The 26,111-nt window shown below is 36.3% G+C and overlaps 1 protein-coding gene across 1 annotated transcript in view; it reads right to left on the bottom strand.

Moving 5' to 3' along the window:
- The window catches only part of Trpc4 (transient receptor potential cation channel subfamily C member 4), a 196,882-nt gene that overhangs the window by 24,350 nt on the left and 146,421 nt on the right, over positions 1-26,111 (bottom strand). The window contains exons 4-7 of the mRNA XM_004631102.3: positions 23,085-23,224; positions 13,581-13,894; positions 5,474-5,669; positions 1,753-1,947 (exon numbers count right to left, since the gene is read on the bottom strand). Coding sequence (XP_004631159.1) covers positions 1,753-1,947; positions 5,474-5,669; positions 13,581-13,894; positions 23,085-23,224 — 845 coding nt within the window. The remainder of the gene's footprint in view (positions 1-1,752; positions 1,948-5,473; positions 5,670-13,580; positions 13,895-23,084; positions 23,225-26,111) is intronic.

A 26,111-nucleotide genomic window follows, 5' to 3' on the forward strand; every position in this document is an offset into this window, starting at 1 on the left:
AATTTTGATTAAATATATATTATTACTTGATGATTCTAACCTAAAGGTATTTTAAGATAGTTCAAATTTTTGAGACTGTCAAAGTGACTAATGAATGTTAGTTTTTTATTCCCCAAAACATATACAACTTTGAAAAGTAGGAAACAAAATAAGAGGGGAACAGAGACAGACTTGTCCCATACCAGTGGTTTATCTGGAACAAATACCCAAGTTTGTGTATTTTCTACTGGAATAGTTTGAACCTCTGATTTCCAATATGAATGTTTTCAAAGGAAATATATACTGGTACAACAAGAACACGGCTCTGGGGAACTTTAATATTTGTAAGTACAGTATCTTGGCATTTGGTAGCACACTGAACACAAGCACTGTTTTGAATATTAAGCATATTGTGAATCAGAGCTGACAGTTCGCAGAGTATGTTTAAGTTATCACATTTATTCAGTCACTTCTTTGAGCATTTTTGTCAAGTAAAGTCCATTACTGTCATCAGACAGGGTCTGAGGAGGTCCTGGAAACTGAAGTAAAGAACCTAACTCTTCCCATAGAATAGGTTCACAGTTTTGCTGATTCCCATCACAGAAAAAGGATTTCCAGAAGTAGTCAGTCAGAGGCACATGATGGGTTTTATTAAGCAGAAATTCAAAAGTACACACTCAAAGAAGTGAAGTAAGGTATAGGACTGGGAAGAAAGCCTGGCAAGCAAGGACCTGGGTTAGATCCCTGGCACCCCAGGCCAGCTGTGCCGGTCACTGAAACAGGGTATAGTGGTACACTCCTGTAGTCTCAGCGCTGGAGAGGCTGAGACAGGAGGATTACTAAAAGTCCAAGCTGCATAGTGAGATCCTGTACCAAATAAATAAATAAATAAATAAATAGATAGATAGATAGATAGATAAATATTTTTTTAAAAATTTAAAAAAGAGAAAGAGAAAGATACATTTCCCAGAAACAGAAACACCTCCTGAGGTGATGGAAACCTGGAGAGGTGGTCAGTCCCCTAGAAAAAGACTGCCCATATTATAGGTATGAGTCCAGTTCATTTATTATTTTTTTGCATGGATAATTTAAGAATTCTTTGAATTCTTTCAGCCTGTTCCTTTCTCTAATGATCAGCTTCCTGTTTTTTTTTTCTTTTTAAATTAAGCCAATTTATGTACTTTTAGTATTTCTGAGGAAATTTGAATGTAATGGGTCAAGAAGGTAAGGCGTTCAAATCTAACCAAGACACTGCCTTAGGTCACTTGAAATGGCTCCTGGAAGTTGTCCTGTTTTTTAAGTCTACAATTTTTTTAGTTCTGATTTACTTGTACTGTTTTAGTTATCTTCTATTTATTCTACTATACCTCAGTAACCAAAACACGTGTCCTCTCACCAAGTTTTGTAATCCAGATGGAGAGACAGGTATCAAGAAGGAATGTCACAAAGAGCCTGCTCCACTAATTCTGAAAACTTGCTAAAATCAAGGTTTTTAAGAAACAGTGTGTTCATTCTCCAAGCATTCTCCAAGTGTTGATTGGTAGGATTCATAGAAAGTACCGCTATTAAAATAACAATTTCCTCTTTGTTGGAGGTGTGCTTCTAAAAAATTCTTCACTATTGAGAGGGTCCTTTCACTTGGTAGATGTGTAATAAATGTTCATGACACGAAACAAGAATGCAAACTGAAAAGATCTGACATTTAATAAAGGATATAATTGCATTCAAACACATAATTTAAAAAAGAATAATACTAACATGTTGTGTTCTTACCCCTATTGTTCCAAAACTTTCTGGCTTTCTCCTCATCTTTTTCTTACACAGATGGGTCCATATCCACTTGATCAGGTACCAGAGAGACTTGGGGCTGGGGATGACATTGAAGGGGGTGGGCAGAGTACCGCCTTCTTCAAAATAGCTCATCCAGAGCTTCGTTCGAGCAAATTTCCATTCTATATCTGCATGGTCCTGAACAGGAAAATATGACAGCTGTTGACAGCCTTCTTAATTAATATGGTGAAATAGACCCCATACAGAGCCTGAATCTGATGTGGAGTGATTCTTGGACATTAATTAAATTCCTTATGGAAACACCACTAGCTTCCAGAGACAGTCATCTAAATATTTCAGAGGATGGCTTGCTCTGCTAGGAGTCACAGCATTTGTATCACTTTTCATCCTTCTTTCTCTAATGTAACAGAAATCTAAAATAAGTCCACCTTAAAGTGTCCACAGTAATTAGTTATGATTCTGTACCTCTTGCCTTGTAGATTCACATGAGCTCAATTTTATTAGGTCCTGGTAAAAAAAATCAGGGCATTAGGTATTTCTGGAGACCCCTCTCCCTGATTAGGGGTTGCCACGTTTGCAGATGGATGTAACTTAGTCTTCAGTGCAGCCAGAGAAAGCCTTATTGTATATATTTCCATGTGAATAATTTTGGTTTTGGTTTTGTTTTATTTTGTTTGTTTTGTTTTGTTTTATAGAGCTGGGAATTGAGCCTAGGGTTTGAGCCTGGGAAGGGCCTGCAGAATAGCTCGGTGGAGTAAGTGCCTGCTTAGGCAAGCACAGGAACTGGTGTTTGATCCCTGGCACCACATGCTGTGCTGGCCCTGCCTCCAGGGTGCTCTGAGCTGGTGATGCAGTCCAGGCATGGTGGCACATGCCTGTAATCCCAGCTGATGGGGAGGCTGAAAACAGGAGGATCACTAAGAGTGTGAACAGTGTAGTGAGGCCCTGTGCAAAAAAAAAAAAAAAAAAAAAAAAAAAAAGCTGGGGAGATAGTTTAGTGGCACAGTGCCTGCCTGTGCAAGTTCCTAAGTTCAAATCCCAGTGTGTGTGTGTGGGGGGGGGGGGGGACAAGAACCGAGGGCTTTGCACATACTAGGCAAGTGTTCTACACTAAACTACACCAGTCATCATGTGAAAGATTCTTGCCCACCTTCTCACAGAAAAGTTCTTCTTATACAAGTCTAGTAGAGCATTGAATCTTGGCACAGCACTGCTGACGTGACATAACCTTGGAAGATGTCTCCAGACAGGACTCTGGCTAGGGGCTGCCCACTGGCCCACTCATCAGCAATGACTCACTCCCCTTCAGTAACACTTGAAGCATTTGTGGAAATAAGATGTGAGGCCATCTTTTTAAAATTAGCCATAAATCTGATTAAATCAGACAATCTGGGAAGTGGGTGGTGGTAGAAATTGGATTTACGTGCATTTTAAGAATTCAAAACACTTCTTGTAACAAATAAATTATTATAAAAGCGAAATGAGATTTTAGAGTAGTAGAATAATCTCAGACTGTGTTCCATTCTAATATTCCCAAATTATTATTTCGCCTGAGAAGGCGACTGACCCTGGGTGTGGTGGTGCATGCCTGTAATCCCAGGCTTGGGAGACTGAAAACAGGAGCATCCCTATGAGTCTGATCTATGTAGTGAGACCCTGTAGGCCCTGTACAAAATACATTTGAAATAATAATAACAACAATAATAAATAAAATAAAAATTTATTGATGCCAGGAAGTCACAAATTAGGGTGTCTTCTGGCATTCTTATGTTCTGCTGTTGCTGCCCCTGAGCAGAGGCTGCTGAGCTCATGTCATGGGGTTCTGAGGGGGTCTAGAGCACAGTCTATGATGTTCAGAACACCTGGAGAAAAAGGATTCTAAGCTGTGGGTGACTCTTCCACTACCCACCTTTTCACACCTACTCAGCATGTAAAGTTTAGTTCAAGTTCATCTCTCCTCAGAAGCCTGCCTCATCTCTCATCAATTTTCAGCTGTTTCCTGCTTCCATCCTATGTACAAATTTCTCTCTTTGATTTCATGACATTCTCAAATTTCCTTTCTCAACAATGATTTTTTTTTGAGATCACAATACCACACAGGCCCTGCAACCCTGGGCATTCCTTGACGGTCACTGACACTGGACACAGTGGTGTACGCCTGTAATCTCAGCACTGCGGAGGCTGAGACAGGAGGATCACTACAAGTCCAAGCTGCAGAGCAAGACCCTGTACCAAGTAAATAAATATATAAATAAACAACTAAGTAAATAAATAAGAGTTAAATTCATAAGCTCCTCACTGGGAAGAAGGCTTTAGATATGGCCTGTCTCGCAACTGTGAAATTGACTTCTATTGTGCTTTGCCTCTTACACTGTGGCTCTATGATAGAAATTTCAGGACCCAAAAATGAAATCCTTAGAGCAAATTACTTTGTTCTGGGGCAGGTGAGAGTGTTTGACACTTGGTCCATGCCCCAGGGAGGCTGTACCCCAAGACGCTGGCAGTTGCACCTATCTCAGAGTTTCTGTTTTGCTTTCTTGAGTCACAATAGTTTTAACATTAGGGATAAATAAAAAGGGAAAATTTGAAGATGATTTTTACCTCTACAATAAAATTACTGGGAAAAATACACTCCAAAAAATATGCACACTACTTTTGAATAATGTTCTCTCCATAAAATTGGGACACTTGATGTTTTACAGGAATCAAATCATTTTCAGCATTCTTGTATATAGCTCAGTAATTAGAGGCTTTCTAATAGTTTATTGTTCTCATTCTGGAACATAGACTCCACACTTGGAGCGCACAGACTAGAGAGAAACAGAACTTCGGAAACAGATATAGTTACATGGAGACTAAATTGAGAAAACGCAATGTAGAAATAACCCTAAAGTGTGTAGGAGAATAAGCAGTACAGCTTGTGTCTATTTGAAACTCTGAAAAGAAGGTAACTTGGCTTAATTTATTCATTAATTAGCAAATCCTCATTGGGCACACGTTCTGTTGCCCAGTCTTATTCTATTAACTTGAAATAAGGCAACATATGACAATTCTGTCAAGGAGCACTCTGAATTTTATTGAAACTACTTCTATAGAGGCAGATGTCTCTTCTGAGACATCTGTCATTGACAAAAGCGAGCACAAAGTACGAAGCTACATTATTTTTGTTTACTGATTCACGAGATAAAACTCCCATAACACATCACAATTCTTCTTACTATGTCTAGCTTCTAAGATTTGGTGGTGAAATATAAATATGTAGGCTTTTGAGCTTTAAGAAAATGAAACTCTTATGGCTTTTTTCTCATGCCGGATTTCTGCCTGGGCTATCCGTGTACCTTGCTGAACTGACGTGAGCTTGCTTTTATCAAGGTGGCATACACAGCATTCCGAGAGCACAAAGCCATATGAGCACAGCACAGTGAGCAGCTCTCTGCTAGTCCTCAGTGGCTGCTGCTCCCCACAGCCAATGACACCCGTGCAAAATGTATTTACTTTATAATCACAGGTAATGGTACCAAGCCAGATTACATAAAGTCATATAGAGTACACTGCAGCGCAAAAATTTCAGATTGACTATTTATAATTTTAATCTTTATCATCAATAGTCAACTGTGTATTTTATTTCCCATCATAACAAATGGAACATAGCTAGCAACAATGTATTCTAGAAGACAAATTGAAGTAAAAATAGCTCACTTACAGCAATTAGTTGGTAGGAGTTATTCATCATAGCTATTAACATATTGAGTAGGACAACCAGAGAGATGACATTGTATGTCCCAAACATGGTGGCACCGACGAACTCAGTAAATTCATGTTGTGCTTTCACATTGGTCACATACAGATTGATGAGCCCAAATATTGACCAAAACAGTGACTGGAGGGTCTCAAATAACCTAGAATAAAGAATAATGAAACGAACATATAAATTGAAGCATTAGGTGATAAAATATGGAACTAGAACTTGACACTATTATGTATATTTGATTAACTTAAAATATATATCAAGAATAAAATATTTTGGATAACTATAAATTTAAGCTTAAAATAATTATACAGTTAAAGAAACTATATTAATCAATCTAGCACAAATGATAAACTGAATTATCCTAGATAGATACATTCATTTTCTTGAGAACATCGGAAGGTATACTCAGTTGTCTAGGCCACAGGGGACCAAAGCTTGTTTTGGATAATCAGTAAGCTACATATGATCTTTATTTTCTCAAAAGACTGAAGAAAAAGTAAAAAAAAAATACATAGATACATACATAAAATAAAAAGACTAATGTTTTGTGACACACAGAAATTATGCAAAAATCATTTTAGTGTTATTAAATAAAATTTTATGAAACATAATCTCACTCTTAAATATATAGGCTTCTAATAGTTTATTTTGACTCAGACATAGTGACAAAAGTAGTGACATCAGCAAACACATAATTCACAAAGCTTGATGTATTTATGATCTGTTTCTTCTTTCTTTCTTTCTTTCTTTCTTTCTTTCTTTCTTTCTTTCTTTCTTTCTTTCTTTCTTTCTTTCTTTCTTTTTGTGTATTTTGTGCAGGGTCTCACTATGCAGCTCAGACTTGTAGGGATCCTCCTGTTTACAGCCTCCCTAGCACTGGAACTACAGGCATGCGCCACCATGCCTGGACTCCATCCCAGCGCAACGTACCTGGGGCAAGGCTGCCATGGCATGTGGTACCTCGGATCAAACCTGGTCCTTGCACCTGCCTGAGCAGGCACTTACTCCGCTAAGCTACCTCACCAACCCTTTTATGACCTGTTTCTATTCATAGAAAGTTTGTTGCTCTTTATCTTGAGCAACTGATGGGTAGTTAATAAATGATATGTCCTAAAGCTTAGACTTTGAAAAAAAAGTCCTTTTTTAAAATTTTGTTTGGAGATTAAAGACAGTACCATTATTATGGATTTCCAGCTTTATAATTAAAAGTGCACATCATATAGCCTATAAGATAGCAAAGAGACTCAGAGTGCTTAGACAATAAAATTTGATATTGATATATGAAAGTAGATTTTATTCTTTTTGGCCAATGAACAAACTGATGCATTTACTGAAAGTAAAATTGCTTCAATACACTCTGAAAAAGAGAATAATCTGAGACCTAACTAAACTCAAATACAAAAGTATTTGTTTCTATGGGATTAATACATAATATTAATGCAATGTAATAAAAATAACAGTGTTAATATTCTTTGAAAAACAATTTTAAAGCATTATGCTTCAATTCTATTGAGAAAACAAAAACACCAACCCTTTTATAGTTGGCATGGTGATCGAGGAAGTATTTCATTATTTAGAGCTATCAGCCTTAGATCTGAATCATACTGTGGGACCAAGTTAATCATGCTTAGAGGCAGCTCTCGGCCTCATTGACTTACTGTCATGTGTACCATTTTAAGCAATGATGGCTTTTCTGTAGGTCTCTGTAGCTCCTTATTCATACAGTGCCCTGTGGATTAGGTCAGACCTTGGCCAAGTGACTCAAGGAAAGACAATTCCTATGAGGCAATTGCTCAGGGGGAGGTTTAAAATGAACATAATCAGATTTCCTCTTTAGGAAAGATTGCTTTAGAAACATGAAGATAATGAGTAAGTTGCCAAGAGGGGTTGAGATTACCTAGTTGTGGTACAGATTTAGGGTCATACCAAAGGTCTGAGATGGTGCAAACTAAAAGGCTGAGAAAAGGAATTAGCCAAGTAATGAACACCAAGGTACATCCATGTGGAGTGACTGACTCCCTAATGCTGACACACCAGGCAAAAGTTCCCAGGGCCAACTCCTGCCCTTAAAGTCAGGCTTACCCCACTCAGGGTCAGGCCCATCCTCACTATCATCAGCCTTTACTTGGAGGTTTAAAGAGTTTTAATTCTATGTATCATTCTTACAATAAAATGGCTGTTACTTGAACTAAACCATGTAGTTTGGGCTTATCTAGTTAAAGGAATGTAACTAAACATCCCGAAATTGGCATTTAGGGATGATTTTTTCCAAATTTGCTGCTTAAAAAAATCAAAGTAACTAATTTAATCATATTTGAATGGAAGATGAAATTTAATTTGTATTTATTTTTCTAGAGCTGATAAATAATACAGCACATTACTGAAAATACCTAATGTGCTGATCCAACTCAGCCAGACTGGAGGATGCAGAGCATGGCGTGAGGCGATGGTGTAGCCTACTAGCCAGATGTCAGAAGGTAGTAAAATAGGTCAAGTCAAATCCAGCACATCCACTCAAGAGAATGGTCACCGAGACTCATTTGAAAATTTCCCACAAAAAAGTAAATTAGGCCCAAGATCATGAGTGCTATGTTTTTATTTTTAGGAGCTTTCTGGCATCCTTTGGACTTAATGTGAAATAATTCTCCTTTTCCTTTTGATTATTTCATTGTTGTTGTTATCATTGTGACTCTAGAAACATATTTTAGGTGGGTTTTGCTTGACATGGATAGAAGTTTGGAAAAAGTTAGAAGTTAAATAGCATAAATTGTGGGGCCAGGGAGATGGCTCAGTGGAATAAGTGCTTCTCTGGCAAGCACAAGGGCCTGAGTTCAATCCCCAGTTCCACAATAAAATAAAATAAAATAAAATAAAATAAAATAAAATAAAATAAAATAAAATATAAGTAAATAAATAGCATAAATTGTGTAGTGAATTATATAAAATATTAATTCATAAAGCCCATAGTAGTTGCTTTTCAATGGTAATAAAATCAAGCATGGTACAGATTAAATACACTATTATGGTGGAAAGGTACATATTTGCTACTGTCTAAGCAAAAATTCCTAAGAAATATTGATAAATCATGTGAGAAAATATTTGTTGGCTTTAAAGGACCATGAAGCAAAAGAAAAATTCAAACTAAAAAGGAATTTTCTAATTAATTATATGTCTTATTCTTTCCTTTCCCTTCTTTCAGTGGAATTAGTGAGATTTATAAAATAGTTACACTGAATTAAATTATATTTACTTTTCAGATGAATTAAGGTCAGTGTTTAGGAAATTCTAAATGAATTATTCTTTTCATAGAGAAATTTAAAAAGGTCAATATAACTTTATCATTTCAAAGAAATATTTTCATCACTAGCTGTCCTCAAAGCCATGGACACCAACATTGCCCACGAATTTAAGAATCAGTAGCTATGTCAGAGTTCCCAGTGCGACTTGTAATCAGTATTTTTCTCTTGAGGGGAGGGAGGATATCACTTTTCTTTTTAATAAAAAATGCCATGAGTTAATTAAGTGGCCCTTAGCAATAGATCTGAGTTGATGACTAAGTTAAAGGGTAACTTTGTATGGTACGGGATTCTGCTTTCTTAAAAATAACATTTTATCTATTGCCCTTTGAAAATACTTCTCAACTACTTTTTTTAAAATGAGCTTTTTCCTGGTTTAATGTTTTCAAGTAGATAAGCTGAATAAGCAAAGCGATAACATATTCATAGCTGAGGTTCTCTGTTTTCCCAAGAGACTAAAATTAGGAGCAAATATAAACTGATTCAAGATCCATTTGAATATATTATTTTTATTTTATAACTGAAAAGCTAATATTAAACCATTTCATTCATGGCCAGCTCCAGTCATTAGGAATGCAACTCCAAATAATGCAAATGACTGGTTAACAAGACGACACCTTTCATAACTCCCACGACCCTCTTTCCATAGGAGAGTTCATTATCAGGGGCTGCCAGCTTAAAATTGTATATGGAATGGTCTCAGTGACTGAATATTAGATGCCTTTTATTGACATGTTTTTCTCTTTTCATATTACTGAGGAAACAATGCAGAAGCAGGAGCAGGAAGCATACATTTGTGGGTGGGAAAGTCAGAGAGAAATAAAAGACAGGGATCAAGAAAGGCATTCCAGGAAAACATTTTCAAGATAAGTTGAGAATGAAGATAAAGTTTTGCCAATTAGAAGGCTACTAGAAGAGGATTTATGAAATATGATAAAAATGATATCTTGAGCATTTATAATAATTTGGCCATGTGAAAGAGTAGCATATTTTGAGGGAACAGTAAAGGATAAGGGTAGAAAAGGAGGCAAAAGGCAGAACCCTGAAGGGTGTTTTACATCAAACTGAGGGGTATGTCTACATCTGATGAGAAGTGGGAAACTATTTTGATGCTTTTCAGTATTTTTGAGGGGGTATTGAGACCCCCAAATCAAGACCCCCATCCCCTATTTGGATACTTTAAATAGGAGAGCCTCTGACTTTGTATTAGAAAGAACACTCAGGCAGTAAGATGGAAGATATATGGAAAAAGGCAACATCTAAGCATGAGGGCATTTAAATTTGGGCATGGGCCATGAGCAAAACAAGCCAGTGAGAAGATGGTAGAAGGCAGAAGAAAGGAGGGTTCACAACATGTGGGGGGTGAGGAGGGGAAAGAGCGAGTGCAAAATGCAAGTTTTGATGTCATTATCAGGGGAGGTTATGGTAACCGATTACGAATGGAATTGGTAAGGGGGAAAACAAATTTTGAAAGATGGGTACGTTCTCTCTGACTGAAGGATAAAAGTACTGAGAGATTTTTAGCAGACAGTTGGATACGCTGCGCACGTGGAGACAGGATCCTGCCCTGCTCACAGAACTGTGGAAGTGGACTCTCTGAGACACAGGAATAAATGATTGAGCATCGCTGAGTTTTCACAGGGATACTCTGAAGAGAGCTTGAGGTTACAGTGCTGAGGCACACCACTATTTAAAAGCAGTAATGGAAAGTTTTTTTTCAGGGACAATTGAGAAAGTTTAGAGAAGTAAGAGGTAAAGTGGAAAAGTGTTAGCAGATTAAAGGAGGATAAGATTTCATAAAGTGGAAGCACTTAGTATTCCAATAAAGGAACACTGAATATACTGTGAAAAGACACGTACTGAACAGGGTGGTGAGAAAGCCCAAGGTGACCTTTTCTGGTGTTCTCAGTGGAGTGCTGGGAGCAAAGGGGAAATTGTAATGGGATGAAGCATGGGAGGAAAGAGAAGGAGGTGTCATTGTAGGTGTGCTCAGATTAAAATGGGGAGAAAGGAACAGCAGCGCAAGGAAGACACAGGAAGGCTCAGAGGTTCGGTGTATGCTCATACTGTGAGTGGAAGAGGTTGGAAACTTGTGAAACAAATAAAAATAACACTCTACAACTAATACTAAATAGCTATGACTATTGATGGCATTATGTGGGAATTCAGACAATGGGTTGGGTACTTCATGTAAAGTATCCTTTAAAATTTTATATGTGTTGAGATCTCTCTAATGGTGAGCATAAAAATAGCCTAAAATTTATGGAAGGTACAGCATTACAAAAGAAAGTTGGTGAGCAATGAAAGCACAGAAGTACGCAGGAGAGCTGGAGCCTCTGAGGCCAGCCTTCCACAGTGATTGACATTCGTTATGTTGAAATAAGACCCTTTAAGGAATAATACAGGTTATTTTCTTTTGGTTATTGATTATCATTGAGCAAAGTGAAACTTTTAATGTGGACATATATTTCATTATTTGGAAAAACTAACCTGAAATACTGGATGTATTACAGTTGAATGATTTGTACCTATAATATTTGAGACATGCAGTTATCTATTGCTTTCACGCTAATGAAAGAAATCCCTGATATAGATAAATTAAAGTGCATTATCTAAGTGAGTCAGTATATCTATTATAGGACTAAAATTTATGTTAGATATTACACCTCAGAATTCTTTGGTCATAATCTTCTTGGACTGAAAGCCAATTTGTTACGTATAATTACTTAGCAAGCAACCACTAATTGGCTCAAGGGGTTGCAGGGGATGAATGCTAGGTGTAAACGTGAGGAGAGTGGAGCGACCAGGCAGGTGAGAAGAGCTAAAACTTGGAACATAAGACAATTCTAGGTGCTGTGTGGAAGTTCCTTCTGGGAGAGAAGCTGTGAAATCAGAAGGAAATGGCAACATATACACACTCAGTGGTCTTACTATGTAGTTTGCATTAGCGAATTCAGTAAAATGTAATAAAGTGCTTTGAAATATAGTATGCACATGGGCTGTCCATCAGCAATCCGGGAGACCAACTGCCCAGGGATATCATCCAGAAAGCTGCTAGAGGTGTAATTCTTGTTTATGAAAGAAGAAGCTGATGGGTCCAGACTAGTGAAGTTCTTAACCCTACTTTCCCGGGACCCACAAGTGAGGAGACAAGGCAAGCTCAGAAGTCGAAGCTTAGAAGCGGCCCAAGGTCAGGAGGCAAGGAAGTAACTGCAAGGGGTGTTACTGTGTCCCTCCTGCCCAGGACCAAGAGGAGGATAAGGGCGAGGCAAGTGTGCTCTTTGGTCCCAAGAGCTGCAGCTTGACAACGAGGATGAAAGAGATGGAAGCAAGGGCTAAACATGACCAGGGAAGCGGAAAGATTTTGTGCCTTCTGTTTGATTTCAGGATTGAAAAGAGTTAAAGAAGCTGAAACTAACATTAAAATTTTATGTGCAAATTAACAGATTTAGGTTAGCTAAAATGAGTTTTTAAGATTCAGAATCAAAGACAAAACAGATGTAAGATTAAATCAATTTAAGCATTTTGGTGTATGTGAAATCACTGATTTTCTCCCAGTTGGGAAACTAACGTCCCTTCTTATAGTACATGCAATTCTGTGATGAGTCAAGAATAACTATCTGGCTTTCAAAGTCATTTGCAAAATGACTCCTTCCCATGTTCTGATTGTGTACAACAAAATGTGGTGGCCTTGTGGCCTGCAAATGACTGCTCTCCTATCACAGTGGCAAAGAAACAGGCACAGAGGGGTTCGCACAGGAGCTGTGAAGAGCAGAGCACCATGCTCCTGAGCCTGTGGTGTGAGCGGGCGTGCTTGGCTGCTCATTCCAGTGCAGGGACAAAAGGAGCTGCACATGCATGATGATAGTGGTGGTGTTAGTACTGAGTCTCTATTTTGGATTATTTTATTTTTAGACACTTATATGTTTGTGCAGGGAGCTAGAAAATGACACATACATGTGAAGGGACGTTGCTACCCAGAAGACTAGCAGATGGAATGCACAGGTGCAAGGACATCAGCACCCAGAAAGCTTGGGAAGGAGACTGGAAAGCATGGGGTTTTCAAACAGTATTAGCTTTAAACATATTCTATCCTTTAATGTATTTGTAAATTGTCAATACTATATAGGTTTCCTTTTGGTCGTGTATTCATATATGCACATTATATACATATGCTTCCCTGTCTGTGAGAACATTTACAAGAAAAGATATTTAATGAAAACTATGTATGTAAACAGGATAGTTTGGATAATTGTACTGTGAATTTCTGCTGGTCTGTGGAAAGAATCAGTTAATGCTTATTTTTTATCTTCTTTTGTGATTTGTTTTCCTTTTTATCTCCTTAATTTCTTGTAACTTTTATTGCTTTTTTTCTTTCTTCCTCCAACTTTGCATGCATATATCTAGTAAGTTAAAACAACTAATTTGAAGAAAACATTATGCAATACAACAAATATGGTCAAATTCATATTATTTTGTTTAGTGAAGTTTTGAACCATTTGTACTTTTTTTCTGTTTCAATGCTATTTTATACTCTATTTTAAAAATTAAGAAATTTCAAAACCTTAAAATAAGCATACTAGGTATTTTTTAATGTCAAAAAGATTCATTTTTATTCAAAGCCAAGCTTTCCATCTTCCAATTTAGCATAACTCACATTCTCCTTTTCCATTGGAATTACTTGTCATAGTTATTTAACTTCTTGATATGGTGTAATCCAAATTGTGTCCAGTGTTACCAATAGAAATATCTATCCAACTTACGTGGAAAATGCATTATTCTGCTTTTCACACCGTATGCCTTTGCAGCTTAGCCCTTTTGTCTCTTCATAATAGAAGTACAATTGATTGAGACCATTTGCAAATGCTAGCAGCACAAGGCAGTATATGAATAGGAACTTCAAAATGTCCAGAAGCATTCTTCCCAGAGATATTTGCAGAGGTCCCAGGTGAGAATTTGCAGTAAATAGTGAGATCAGACGCAGGGAACTGAAGATGTTTGCAATAGCAAATAAAGCTTCAGCCACCAGTGTGGGGTGCCACATATCCCAGGATTCTCGTGGGTTAAGAGCGCTGTACTGGAGAAAACACAGAGACAAAAGAAAGTACAACAAGCACATGCTATGAGTATGTTAAATTCAGACTTGAGAGGATTGTTTCAGATCAATCCAAGATAATGATTTATTATCTGGAAGAGGAAGTCCCAATATTAATCTCCACAGAAGTACAAGTTTACTAATTTATTACTTACGAGCTTTAATTACCCTTTCAAGACTATACTCAGCATTTGCATGTTTTTTTGTTTGTTGTTTGTTTTTTGTGTGACTGGGGACTGAACTCAGGACCTTGGGCTTGCCAGGCAGGCACTTATTCTACTGAGCTATCTCTCCAGCCCCCTGCAGTTGTTGTTAAGAAAAACAGAAATGTCTACTTATGTATGAGTCCCATCACAACATTTTCATTCTTGTCATAGTACATTCACCCTGGAGACCTTTACATGTATTACTTCATTCTCCTTGAATCTAATGGATATTTTCTCCCGGGGGAGAAAATGCCTGGAAAGCTCCGGATCCTTTCTAACTTTTAGATTCTTGATTGACAATTAAAAAAATCAACTTTGCATAGCAATTTTTTTTAAACCCTGATGAATATTCTTGAACTTCCTCACAAATACTTTTCAGCATAAAAGGGCTGATGGCTGAAGATATAGGGAAAAGGTTAAGATGTTTACGTTATTCATTATCACAAGCATCAGAGTGAGAGTCCACTAAGCAAATTCTTGCATATGGCTCCATCTTTTCCTTCAAAGACCAAAGTCCCATTTATCTTTTCTCCTTTTACTTCTCTTTCAAAAACCACACATTTAAGTAGAGAGCAATCCCATGCTGATGGGTAATTTTACTTCTGGTTTTACCTTGTAGGCAGTTTAAAACTATTTAAACATGTAAAAATTATGAAAATGGAAGCATCCTTACAGATGTTGTTATTTTCTTTGAAATTCTCCCAAATTTTAGCACCATGGGCTGCAACAGTGTGTGCTTAAGAATCAATTTCCTCCACTAGGCATTCACAGACCAGTGACACAGACAGGTATTGAAAATCATAATAAAATGATATAAGATGAATATAAATTGCTGTGGGCATAGGGAAGAAGAGATTAATTCTGTCTGGTGTTTATACGGTGAGGAATGGATAGAGCTATGTTATCAAATCTTTCAGCCAATCTGGTGGGGGGAAGCTTCATTTTATTCTAGATTTCACACCAGGGCACGGTAGCTAGAAGAAAAGAATCTATCATCACATTGGATGGCATCCAGCTTTCCTGTGTGTCTACTGTGCATACAGCTCTTCATGAATTATCTGAGCAGGGACTCAAAAAAATCATAAAGGGAAATCTTCCAAAATGAGATGTTAAATTCTTCCCCAATGTAATTATGCAAGTTGGGCCCTGAGTCTAGCGCTTTGGTAATTCTTGGGATGTGATGCTACTTGAATATGTTCATGTTGTGTACAGTCAAGGCTTTCTCATAAAATAATTGTGACATCTGGGTTAAATGATATTTGAAAGACAGACAACCCTTGACAGAGCTTTCCCTGGCAACTTGGAAACATCTTCTTGGAGTCATTTACTTACATTCCCAGGGTAGTAAATCTAGGGACCTTGGCCTCTTCAGAGAGAATTTATTTACTTGAGGAACCTAAGGTCTTTATCTTTCCTTGTTTCTCCAGGGCAAAGATAGTCAGTTGGCTCAGCTGCTTTACAGAAATTCTAAGATTCATCATTTCTGATTTTGTCTGTAGTGGGACAAACTCCTGCACAGGCGGGGTAGGTCTGGCTCTCATCGTTTACTACAGCGAGAGGCTGGGGCATGGGGGTTGCTGCTAAGATTGCAATTCAGGTAGGCTAATGTGTCTGTTCTCTGATCCAGAAATGTTGCTTCCTGTCTGAGATAACTACAGATATAAATGTTGAATAATTATCTCTTGATTTATCTTTCTAAAGCTTTGCTTTCAAAATTCTCCTGTTGTTCATATGGACATTTTTTTTTAGGCTTTAAAATATAATCTTTGCTTTATAAACAATTTAACAATTCTTACAAATCATAATGTTTTTGAATTTTTGGAGAATATTATTACTTCATTGGTTATTAAATGTATTTTTCATACTTCTTATCGGAACTTAAAATGAATTTGGAAAATAAACCTTAATTATCTTAATTCTATTTATTAAATTTAGAATCATTTCCATCTTGATGTGCTGTCTTCTCAGCGTCCTTTCTGGCTCCCCGTCACACCTGCCTGCGTGCTGAGCTTGCTTCTCCAGCGTTCTCCCTCCACCACTCTCCCTACAGCCTCCCAAGGTTCTGGCTTTCAGTGATGGCTCCTAACTGTGCTGTGCCAGAGGACGTCTCTGTTCCCGGCCCTATCACATGTTCTACTGTGTGGTGAGCGTTCCTGCTCAGATAGTATATGCGCGTTTCATACTCGCAGACTGAAAATGGAACTGCTCACCATTGTGTCTTTAAACCTCTTCTTTATTGAGGTCTTTGGTCTTAGGGAAAGGGACCAAATCATGCAACTCAGAATCTGCTGCTCATCCACAAAGATGCTTTCTCAAAATTGAAGTGCTTACATTCAGACCTCGTACATAAAGTTACTTCTCTGCATCAGTGACCTCACTGCCTGAACAGAGTTCATTTTTTCTCCTCAGTTTTTACTATGAGAGATTCCTAACTGTTCTCCCTGCCTTAATCTTAATCTCGCCAATCATGTATTTCTTGAAAAATGATATTTTTGAGGAGAAAAATCAGGCCGTGTCATATACAGCTTCATATAGTTCACAGACTCCAAGGCTATTGAGATGACATTTTGTCTTCTATGTCACAGGAAGCCTCTGGAGTCTATATTTTTTCTTTTGAAGATGAACTGTCACTAATCTCTAGCTACTCAATTCTTTAGTACTAGTGATTCCCCAAGCTAGCCACACATTCTTTCCAAAAGGACTTTCTATGAAAGCAAATGTCTTCTATCATGAAATTCAACTCTAATTGTTCCAATTCTTCTGTTGTTACTCATTCATTGAAATATATGAATTGTATTGAGTGCATATTCCATGTCTTCAGGGAACACAGTATTGGTGACTAAACATACTGCTCATGCCGTGAACTTAAAATGTATTGAGGAAGACAAGCATTCATAAGATAATGTTCATATTTCCTTTTAGAAGTACAGTCTCACTAGAGATTCGTGGACATGATGACCCTGGTAACTATAATTGGTAGGCCCATGTTGTAAAATAATTTCTGAAGGGAAAATAAAGGACTATTTCGAACAACTGTGTTCATCAAGTCCCATTTCCCTCTTTCATTCAAGTATTTGTTTTCTATATATCACTGCCATAATATGATTTTGCTACAAGCTATCCTTTCTATTCAAATTTTTTTATAACATAACTACTCCTTTAATCATTAGTTTACTTATTTAGGAGGATACATACTTTTGGACTACTAGACAGCTTTTGTGCATGGGTCTTTGTCTAATTCATCTTTATAAATTGGACATCTAGTAGAATTCTTTTGTATGACAGAAACATCAAAAAATACTGTAAGGAAAACAATCATAGGTATATCTTTTCTTGTTTTTAGAGAAGGTTAATGATTTGTACTAATGTAAGTAGCATGACACATTTGGAATAGAAGATTTAGGACCAATGAGATAAAGTGGAGAGAAACCTTGAGCTAAGTCTTTAAGTGTTTGGCATGAGGATGGATGAATTATATTGGATGTTAAGTTCCTTGAACGCAACAAAATATGTTAGTTCATCTTTTTTTTTTTTTTTTTTGTGGTACTGGGGTTTGAACTCAGGACCTTGTGCTTGCCAGGGAAGCGCTTATTCTACTGAGCCATCTCCCTGATCCCTGTGAGTTCATCCTTATATGCTCATGATCTATGATGCATATTCATTAAAACCAATCAAAATGAGTAAAATTTAAATGCATATAATATGAAAATGTATTCTTTTCAGATCTGAAGTGTCTAGTTAAAGCCCATTTGTTAAAGGCTTGATCTCCACCTTCCTTGGTGTTACTAGAAGCTGATGGAGAATTTGAAGAAAGGTAATACAATACTTTAAGTCATTATGAGTCATACACCTTGAAGAGGATTGTAGGACTGTGGTGAACTGCTTTTTCCATCCTGCACTCTCTACGAAGCTCAAATGCCTTACAGTAGGCAACCAGTTATACTCTGAAACTTCCAGGTCAGTGAATCAAAATAAACATTTCTTTTTATAAAATGTTATCTTGTGTATTTCTCCTAGTAATATAAACTGACAAACATTTGTAAGCTGTGATTGGATAGAACACAATTTAGATTTAATGTGTGCTTTAAAAGGTGAAAGTGTTTCCCTTTCTATAAATGTGTTAGACAATTAAGTAGTGAATGGTAAAGTAAGAATACTGCTTTCTACTCCAGTAAATCATTTAGAATATCATGGTTTTTTTTTCCTAGAACGAAAAACTGTCTTGGAAAATTCCATTCTTTGATTAGTAGTTATTGACATATCATTCATAACATGGAATCAACAGTAGTGATTCCAGTTTATCAAATAGGTAGAATTAATGAACTAAAATTTCTTAGATGAATGATACTATAAAAATCCATCATGAGTCTTAAAATTAATTTAAAGTATTTAAATATGAAATATATAGTGAAATGTGTAGAAATAGTAAAAATGTATAGAAATGCAATCATTTTTGTCAAACAAATGAAGATAAATATGAGTCAAGTTCTAAATATGGAAAACAGGCTGGGTAATACTTAAGAATGAACCAGCCCCAATGAAGCTGAGGTAACGTTCAAAACTGGGTCCCTAGACATCAACAAGCTCCTAGTTAACACTTGATACATAGTGAGAAGAGAAAATAACTGAAAAACTTTCCTCTTGAGGATTAGGACAAAAATTACAATTAGTAAAATAGGAACTGATTAACAGAATGGATCCATCAGATAATAGGCTCACTGTGCCAGACTTATTTTAAACGTTTTTCCACTTGAATGTAACAATTGGTTTATTGTTATTAAAAATGGTTTCCATTTTTGTAGGATATCATGTTTTGTGTCTGAATGTCCCATTCAAAGCCTGATGAGGTCATGTGGGCGGGCTTCACAGAGGTGACTGAATCTAGAGTTTGTGATTGGCTCATTGTCTAGTGACTACACCGTTCTAGTCTAGAGACTATGTCCACCTTTGGGCTGGTAGCCTGCATACAATAGAAGGGAAGAGAAGAGGTTGTGCCTTTCCTTTCTGCTCTTGCTGCCTTTGGTGTCTTCTGCTGCCCCACCCTCCATGATGTGCTGCCCTCTGCCACACCAACCTACCTTGGAGCCAGCTGATATAGACTGAAACTTCTACAGAGTGTGAACTGAATAAGATGCTGTTTTCTTAATTTTTTGAACATCAAGTATTTTGTCCGTAATGAGAGAAAAATAACTAATATTTAGGATGACACATTACACTTTTCTTTCAGGTCTGCGAATTAGCCTAAATGCTGCAGACTGATCTTTTTTTTTTTTTTTTTTTTTTCCTGCAATGCACTCTTGGATATCAAATAAAGTCTGCATAATCCCAGCATAAATCCTAATTATGACCTTTTGGTAGTGTAGTCTGAGGCACAGTAAGTTATTCTACTGTTCACTGTGTAACAATGTTAACATGATTTCATTGACCTCACATATCATAATTAGATACATATTACCTGGATCCACCATCTAAATTTTTCTCAAATTCCATCATTTATCAGTGTGCCCTATATCTATTGTTTCACTTCAGAAACTCACCATCCTTTGAGCCCTTCTCTGTTTAAATATGATTAAGGACTCTCCCTTGTTTATGGGATAACATTCAAATTTTATACTGGGGTGTAAAAATCCTTTGTATCCTCTCCTTACCCCCATTTCCTAGATCATCCTTCAAGTTGAACTGTGCCCTACATACTTTGACCTTTCCACATTGTGTCTTTCCTCAAAGGTTCCTGGATTCATGGGTATCAGAGAGATCTAACTGCTCTGCCCTCTGTGTGTTTCTACCTACCTACACAGTATTTCTATTATTGCCATTCGAGTAGTTCAGTGCCTGTGCTGCCCATTTGGCCCCATCATAGAAGATGGCACATTGCAAGGTTCTTACGCATTTGTCCCACATCCACTTACACTCTTGTTTTGAAACTACAGCCTGCTTTGAGGGGATCTTCTGTTCTTGAAAAACAAAACAAAGGCTGATGATCTAATGAGTGGTTATTGAATGAGTGAGGTTTTAAGCCATATAATATGTGCTTGGCTTAGTTATTTGAGAATCTATGGGAAGGAAACATGAATCAAGTCAACATCACAGACCCTCTTAGCATGAGCTATTTTGATTATTATCAACACTTTGCAGATAATAAAATCAAGGCCCTCCTGACTACTGTGGAGGACATTATGCTACATGAAATAGGCCAGATACAGAAAGATAAATATTGGATGATCTCTCTTGTATTTGGAAGCTAATAAAACAGATTTTCAAGTAGAAGAGTGTAAAATAGGAATTACTGGGGAAGGGTACACAAATGGTGAAAATTGAAGGAGGTTGGGTTGCTTTTACCAAAATGCAGTGTGATAGGAGGACTAAGTTCTGTAGTTCTACGCTCAGAAGATGATTATAGTTCACTATCATCTCTATTTTATGAAAATCAGAAGAGAGGAGTTTCTATGCTCCAAACTGGAAGAATTATGTTGTAAAGCATATTTACCCTGATTCTTTCAATGCACATCATATAGCTATTGAAATATTATTTTGTGATATATATATATATATATATATATATGTTAATAAAAAGTAATTAAAATATAAAACATAAAAATTTGAAGTTTCTTCCTTAGGTTATTTATATCAGCATTACCTAGGAGTTTGTTAGAAATACATATTTGGGTCTCTCTCCAAAGCTAGTAATTTATGAGTTAAATGTGTTTCTTGAATACAGCATATGTTGGATTTTGTTTCCTAATCCACAGTGACAGTCTATTTCTCTTTATTGGTGAATTGTGGACTACTGGACTCTTTTAGAATATTTTGCTGAGTTAAAACAACTGTAATATTCAAATGACAGAACTAAACAAAAAAGGGGATACAGATAAACGTCCATTTTGTATCTGTGCATTCAAAATGGTTAGGATAGATATGTAGTTGCATTCTCTTAATGAATAGAGGGATTTGTTCTAATACTGTTTGTAAATAGGATATCATGTCTGCAGCTTGTACAGCAAATAACCACTAGGAAGAATGTATGCAATGTGTTAATTATTGAAACTGTCCTACCAATTTGATTTGAAACTGTCTCATTGCTATTTATTTCTCAATAAAATTATGGGGAAAAAACCAAAGCTAGTAATTTAAAAACTGCGATCAGGGTTTGGGGGAAAAAGAACTTATGCTCTATCAAGCCCTCCTGCCATTTCTTATATAACTATAAGTTTTGAAAAGAGAAAAGGCAAAAATTAAAACCACTATTGTCATATTGTCCCAGAATTTTATGGGACTAGGTGGCCACTAAAACTCACAAATATTAGCGTTTAGTAGAGGGAGGTATAAAAATAACTATAGATTTGCCTAAGATCTTTATAGAGGAAAAAAGAATTGGTCAGTTATGTACTTCGAAGGAGGAAGTCGCCTATGTAGATATGTGTGTGACTACCTTTGGACAAGACACTTCCTTCTGCTGTCTTAAAACTATTGAAAGTCACTAACATGCACACATATAGGTAAATTATGCTCCAATCAAATACATATACATCAAATTATATTTCTATTCTTTTCTCTCTCTCTCTCTCTCTCTCTCTCTCTCTCTCTCTCTCTCTCTCTCTCTCTCTCTCTTTGGTACTGGGAATCAAACTCAGGGCACCTCTAGGTAGGCGCTGTGCTGCTGGGCCAATTGCCAGGCAGGCACTGTGCCACTGAGCTATATGTTTAGCTTTCCTCGGTGATGTTATTATTCTTAAAAAAAAATTTAACTATTTGGCACATGGTTTCACTATGCAGCTTTGATTCTTAGTGATCCTCCTGTTTTCAGCCTACTTAGTGCTGGGATTATAGGCGTGCACCACCACGCCTAGTCTCAGTGGCTGGCTCAGCATGCCCGGGGTGGGGCCAGTGTGGTACGTGATGCCACAGAAGGAGTCCCTGCCTCTGTACTTTCCCAAGCAGGCACTTAGTCCACTGAGCTTTCTCATCAGCCCTATATTATTATTAACATAGCTTTCTTTCCTTAAAATCAATAGGAACTGGTTTTTATAATATTTGGCAAACACTGGAAACATTTAAAGTGAATAAATGCTGCAAAATATGGCTTTTACAGCTCTGAGCAGCTTTGATATTTATTTGAATATTGAACAAGACTTGGATGATTATTTTAAGACTTACACTAAGTGAATAAGAATTAACTTACATGTTAGCATTTTATTAAATTGCATGAATTATTTATGTAGCACCCAATTAGATACTTTTTTTTTTTTAAATTTAACAATCACTTTGAATATTTTTTTTAAGGGAAAGAGAACAAAAGGAAAAAAAGGTAAAAATAAAAACAGGAAACAGAAGAGAATAACCGTTCAATGTAATTTGATAAAGTCCCTGAAAGAACAAAGTAATCTTAATTACCATTGTAGAAGAAAAGCGTTTTATATAAATTATGCAGTTTGAAATAAGATTGATGTCGTACAAAGTGTGGGGGAGTAATAGGTGTGTGAGATTTCAGGCACTGTCATGTTGAATAGAATAAAGAGAATTTATATTCTTCTCTAATTGTATCAAACCATAGCAGTTTAAAGTGAAATAATAATTTTAGTGCTTTCAAAGAGTAATATTTTGATCAACGTACAAAATGTTACCTATCCAATAAAACTAACAAAAATACATTTTGGTTGATGAAATTTAAGCAGCATTTCAGCTAGAATTTTATTACAAGTAGAAAAGATTAGAGCTAGAACAGCCACTGTGCGAAGAAATTTGATTATAGTATTTAGATATAAAGAATTGTGCAATAATTCCAAAATGTTTACTAAATCTTGGTTCTCACTTATAGAATATATATTATGTATGGAATCTCTCTGAAGAAACTCATGAGTTCATAAGTCACTCATGAAGTACTGTGTAACTTCATTACTTAAAATAAAGCATTGGAAAGTGTAGTAAGAAGTATAGGAAATTATGCTTTACCAAAATATGACAGTTACCTTTACAAATGCCACTATCTTCAAGGAGATTGTTGCTAAATATAAGGAGTTCATCACAAAATCCATTAGATTCCACCAATCATGGATGTAGTCCTGAAGACCGCCATCCCACATCTGTTTAATTTCTCCCCATATAAAACCTGCAAGTGAGGAGAGATTGATTGTGTTATTTTCAATACAGTCAGTGAAAATAGATATGTCATTTAATAATTATAAATTATGAAACTGCAAGAGGCCATGTATTTATATGAGATAAAACATCTAGTTTTGGAAGCAACAATACTGAGTCCTGAAAACATCTCAGACTTTTGGAACACTAAGACAATTCTAGAAGATTTTGTTAGGTCATTTTTCCTTTCTTTTATTTACTTGAAATACTTATTACAAGCACAGTACTTTAATTAAACTGTAATTCCTCTATATCTATAATCTTTCTGATGAAAATATCACAACATTTTCTGACAAATGAATACCATGAAATATCTTTCTTCCATGTCAAAATGGCTTAACTATGCATGAAAAGTGACATATTTTGCAAATAACTTGTGTTAGAAAATTCATCAATGTACCTTATTGTGCTTCTTCAGTCAGTTAACATCTTAAGAATTCTGATTGGAGTCTTAGACAAAGGATGGTTACAAAATTCATGATAATTTATTAAGATATTATTTATCAAAAATAATGTCAAAACTTATGCAGAGAAAATATAAATCCTTTTTCTTTATTCTGGTTATACTTAAACAGAAAATATTTTTTAAAAAATTCTGTGGGGCAGGGGAGATGGCTCAGTAGAATAATCGCTTGCCTGGCAAGCTCAAGGGCCTGAGTTCAGTCCCCGGTTCTGCAAAAAAATAAAATAAAATAAAATTTTGTGATAGATTTATGAAATATCACTGTAGATCATTATTTTATTTCCACAAGCCTCTTAAAACAATTACATTATTTTATAGCCTAATAATGAAAAATTTATAAAACTATTTATAATCAGGATATGAAAAATTAAATATGGTATTATGACTACTAATACAAACAATGATATATCTTTAAGATAATATTAATTTGAAATATAAAATGCCTTACAGTGAATTTTATAACTGCTGAAAATGTGGAAAGCTGGAAAGTGTACTACTTCTACTAAAAGCAACAAAAAGTCAGATTATACAAATCATTGCTTTGCATGCATTCATAGGCAAAATAAGACATCAAAGTTTCCTAACTTTAAAGAAAAGCATGTTCCTAAAAACAGAATCCATGTTTGTGAGACTTTAACTCAGCACAAGGTCAAGTGGCACTGGAACCATTCCAGACAGAAGAACTCAGAGACATTTCTTAAACTTCAGAATGCAGTGTGAGCAGACCCAAGGAGACAGAAGCCCTGGCAGGCACAGGTGCAAAAGAAGCTTGCTTCAGGGTCTTTGCTATATAGTCTGTCCAACAGAAGAGAAAAGAAGCTGCTTTATTAGGAAAGACAGACGGGCATGCCCTGGATTCTCCCTCACAAGGAGCAAAACATAGCCAGGCAAGCAACATTCTCAGGCTTCGATGTGCACCCGGCCACTAGACCTCTCCTATCCCTTGATGAGAGAAAAGAATTCCAGTGTATGGCCTCCATAGTCTGATTGCCATGCAAAGCTTAGTATGGATCCTCTCTAGTGCCCAGAAATATCTATTTCTAGTGCCCAGACACAGACTGTATTCTCTGATACATCAAAGAAACAAAGAGTCTTTCTCCCTCCACCCCTATCCAGGCTAACAAAGAGCAGGTAACAAGCAGAGTTGACAGGAGCATATGTGGAGACCATCTTTCTGAGGCACAGGTACAGAGGTAAGATCCCAGTTTGTGAGTGAAGCAAGAAAACTAAGAATAATCCCCTTTCCTATCAAAGGTGGAAGTGTGCAGCACACTGACATTGACTCCAATTAGCACAAAACTCAAATTCAGCTCAACTCCTCATTGTATTGCCTCAAACTCTTATAGCTGTTTCAGTGGAAGAGTGATATACATTTTTAGGGATCATTCTTATGTACTTCTACTGCTAATCCTCCTCATAGGAGTAATAAATAACATCTCTGCACACACTCATGTTCACATATGTTAAGCACATATGTGCTGCAGTATGATGCACCGTGGTCAGTCAAAACAAAGGATGAAGAAAAAGTATAGAAAAAAAAAAGAAAATGAAACTGACACTAAACATATAATCAAAAACTACCCACTACAGAGCAAAATGGAAGTGCCAAAACTAAAAACAATCATTACAGAACTCTACAAGCCATGTTCTTTTATTTTTCAGACAAACTTGGTATACTAACAGATTCATCTACAGAAAATATTATAGGATGTTTTAGACTGAATGTATACAATGCTAAAAAGAAACAGGGTTATGAAAGAAACTATACATGCAAGAGATTATCAAAATGAAGAAAAATATTTTAAATTTCACTAGCTCTTTAAAGAAAAGCAGTAGCAATGGGTTGTGTTGTGTAACATCTGTATGAGTCAAATGTATGACATTAGCACAAAAGGTGAAAGAGGATCTAAGATCAACCTTGATAAAATTCTAGCTCCTTGCAATAATTAATGCAATTGATGAAAACAGAGCCAGAAGAATAAAGAAAAAGGGAGAAGTTACAAGTGGCTAAAATCAATAATATGAAAGGAACATTAGTATAGATCCTACAGGCATGCTCACAAAGTTAAATGACTACACTGAATAATGTGATGCTGATTAAATTCTCAAAGAAAATGAAATGGACATTTTTGACGATAAAGATGACACTCAAGATAACATAGAATATCTAGTGTAATCCTGCATTAAACTAAATAAGTATATAGTTAATGACCCTCCAACAAAGAAAAATTCAGTTTCAGTTGGCTTCATAGTCAGGGCCATGAAATAGTCAAGAAGTAATAATATTAATCCTAATTGAACTATCATTTCTTCTTCTTCTTCTTCTTCTTCTTCTTCTTCTTCTTCTTCTTCTTCTTCTTCTTCTTCTTCTTCTTCTTCTTCTTCTTCTTCTTCT

The sequence above is a fragment of the Octodon degus genome, unplaced genomic scaffold (assembly GCF_000260255.1).
Source record: "Octodon degus isolate 3935 unplaced genomic scaffold, OctDeg1.0 scaffold00038, whole genome shotgun sequence".
Lineage (NCBI taxonomy): Eukaryota > Metazoa > Chordata > Mammalia > Rodentia > Octodontidae > Octodon > Octodon degus.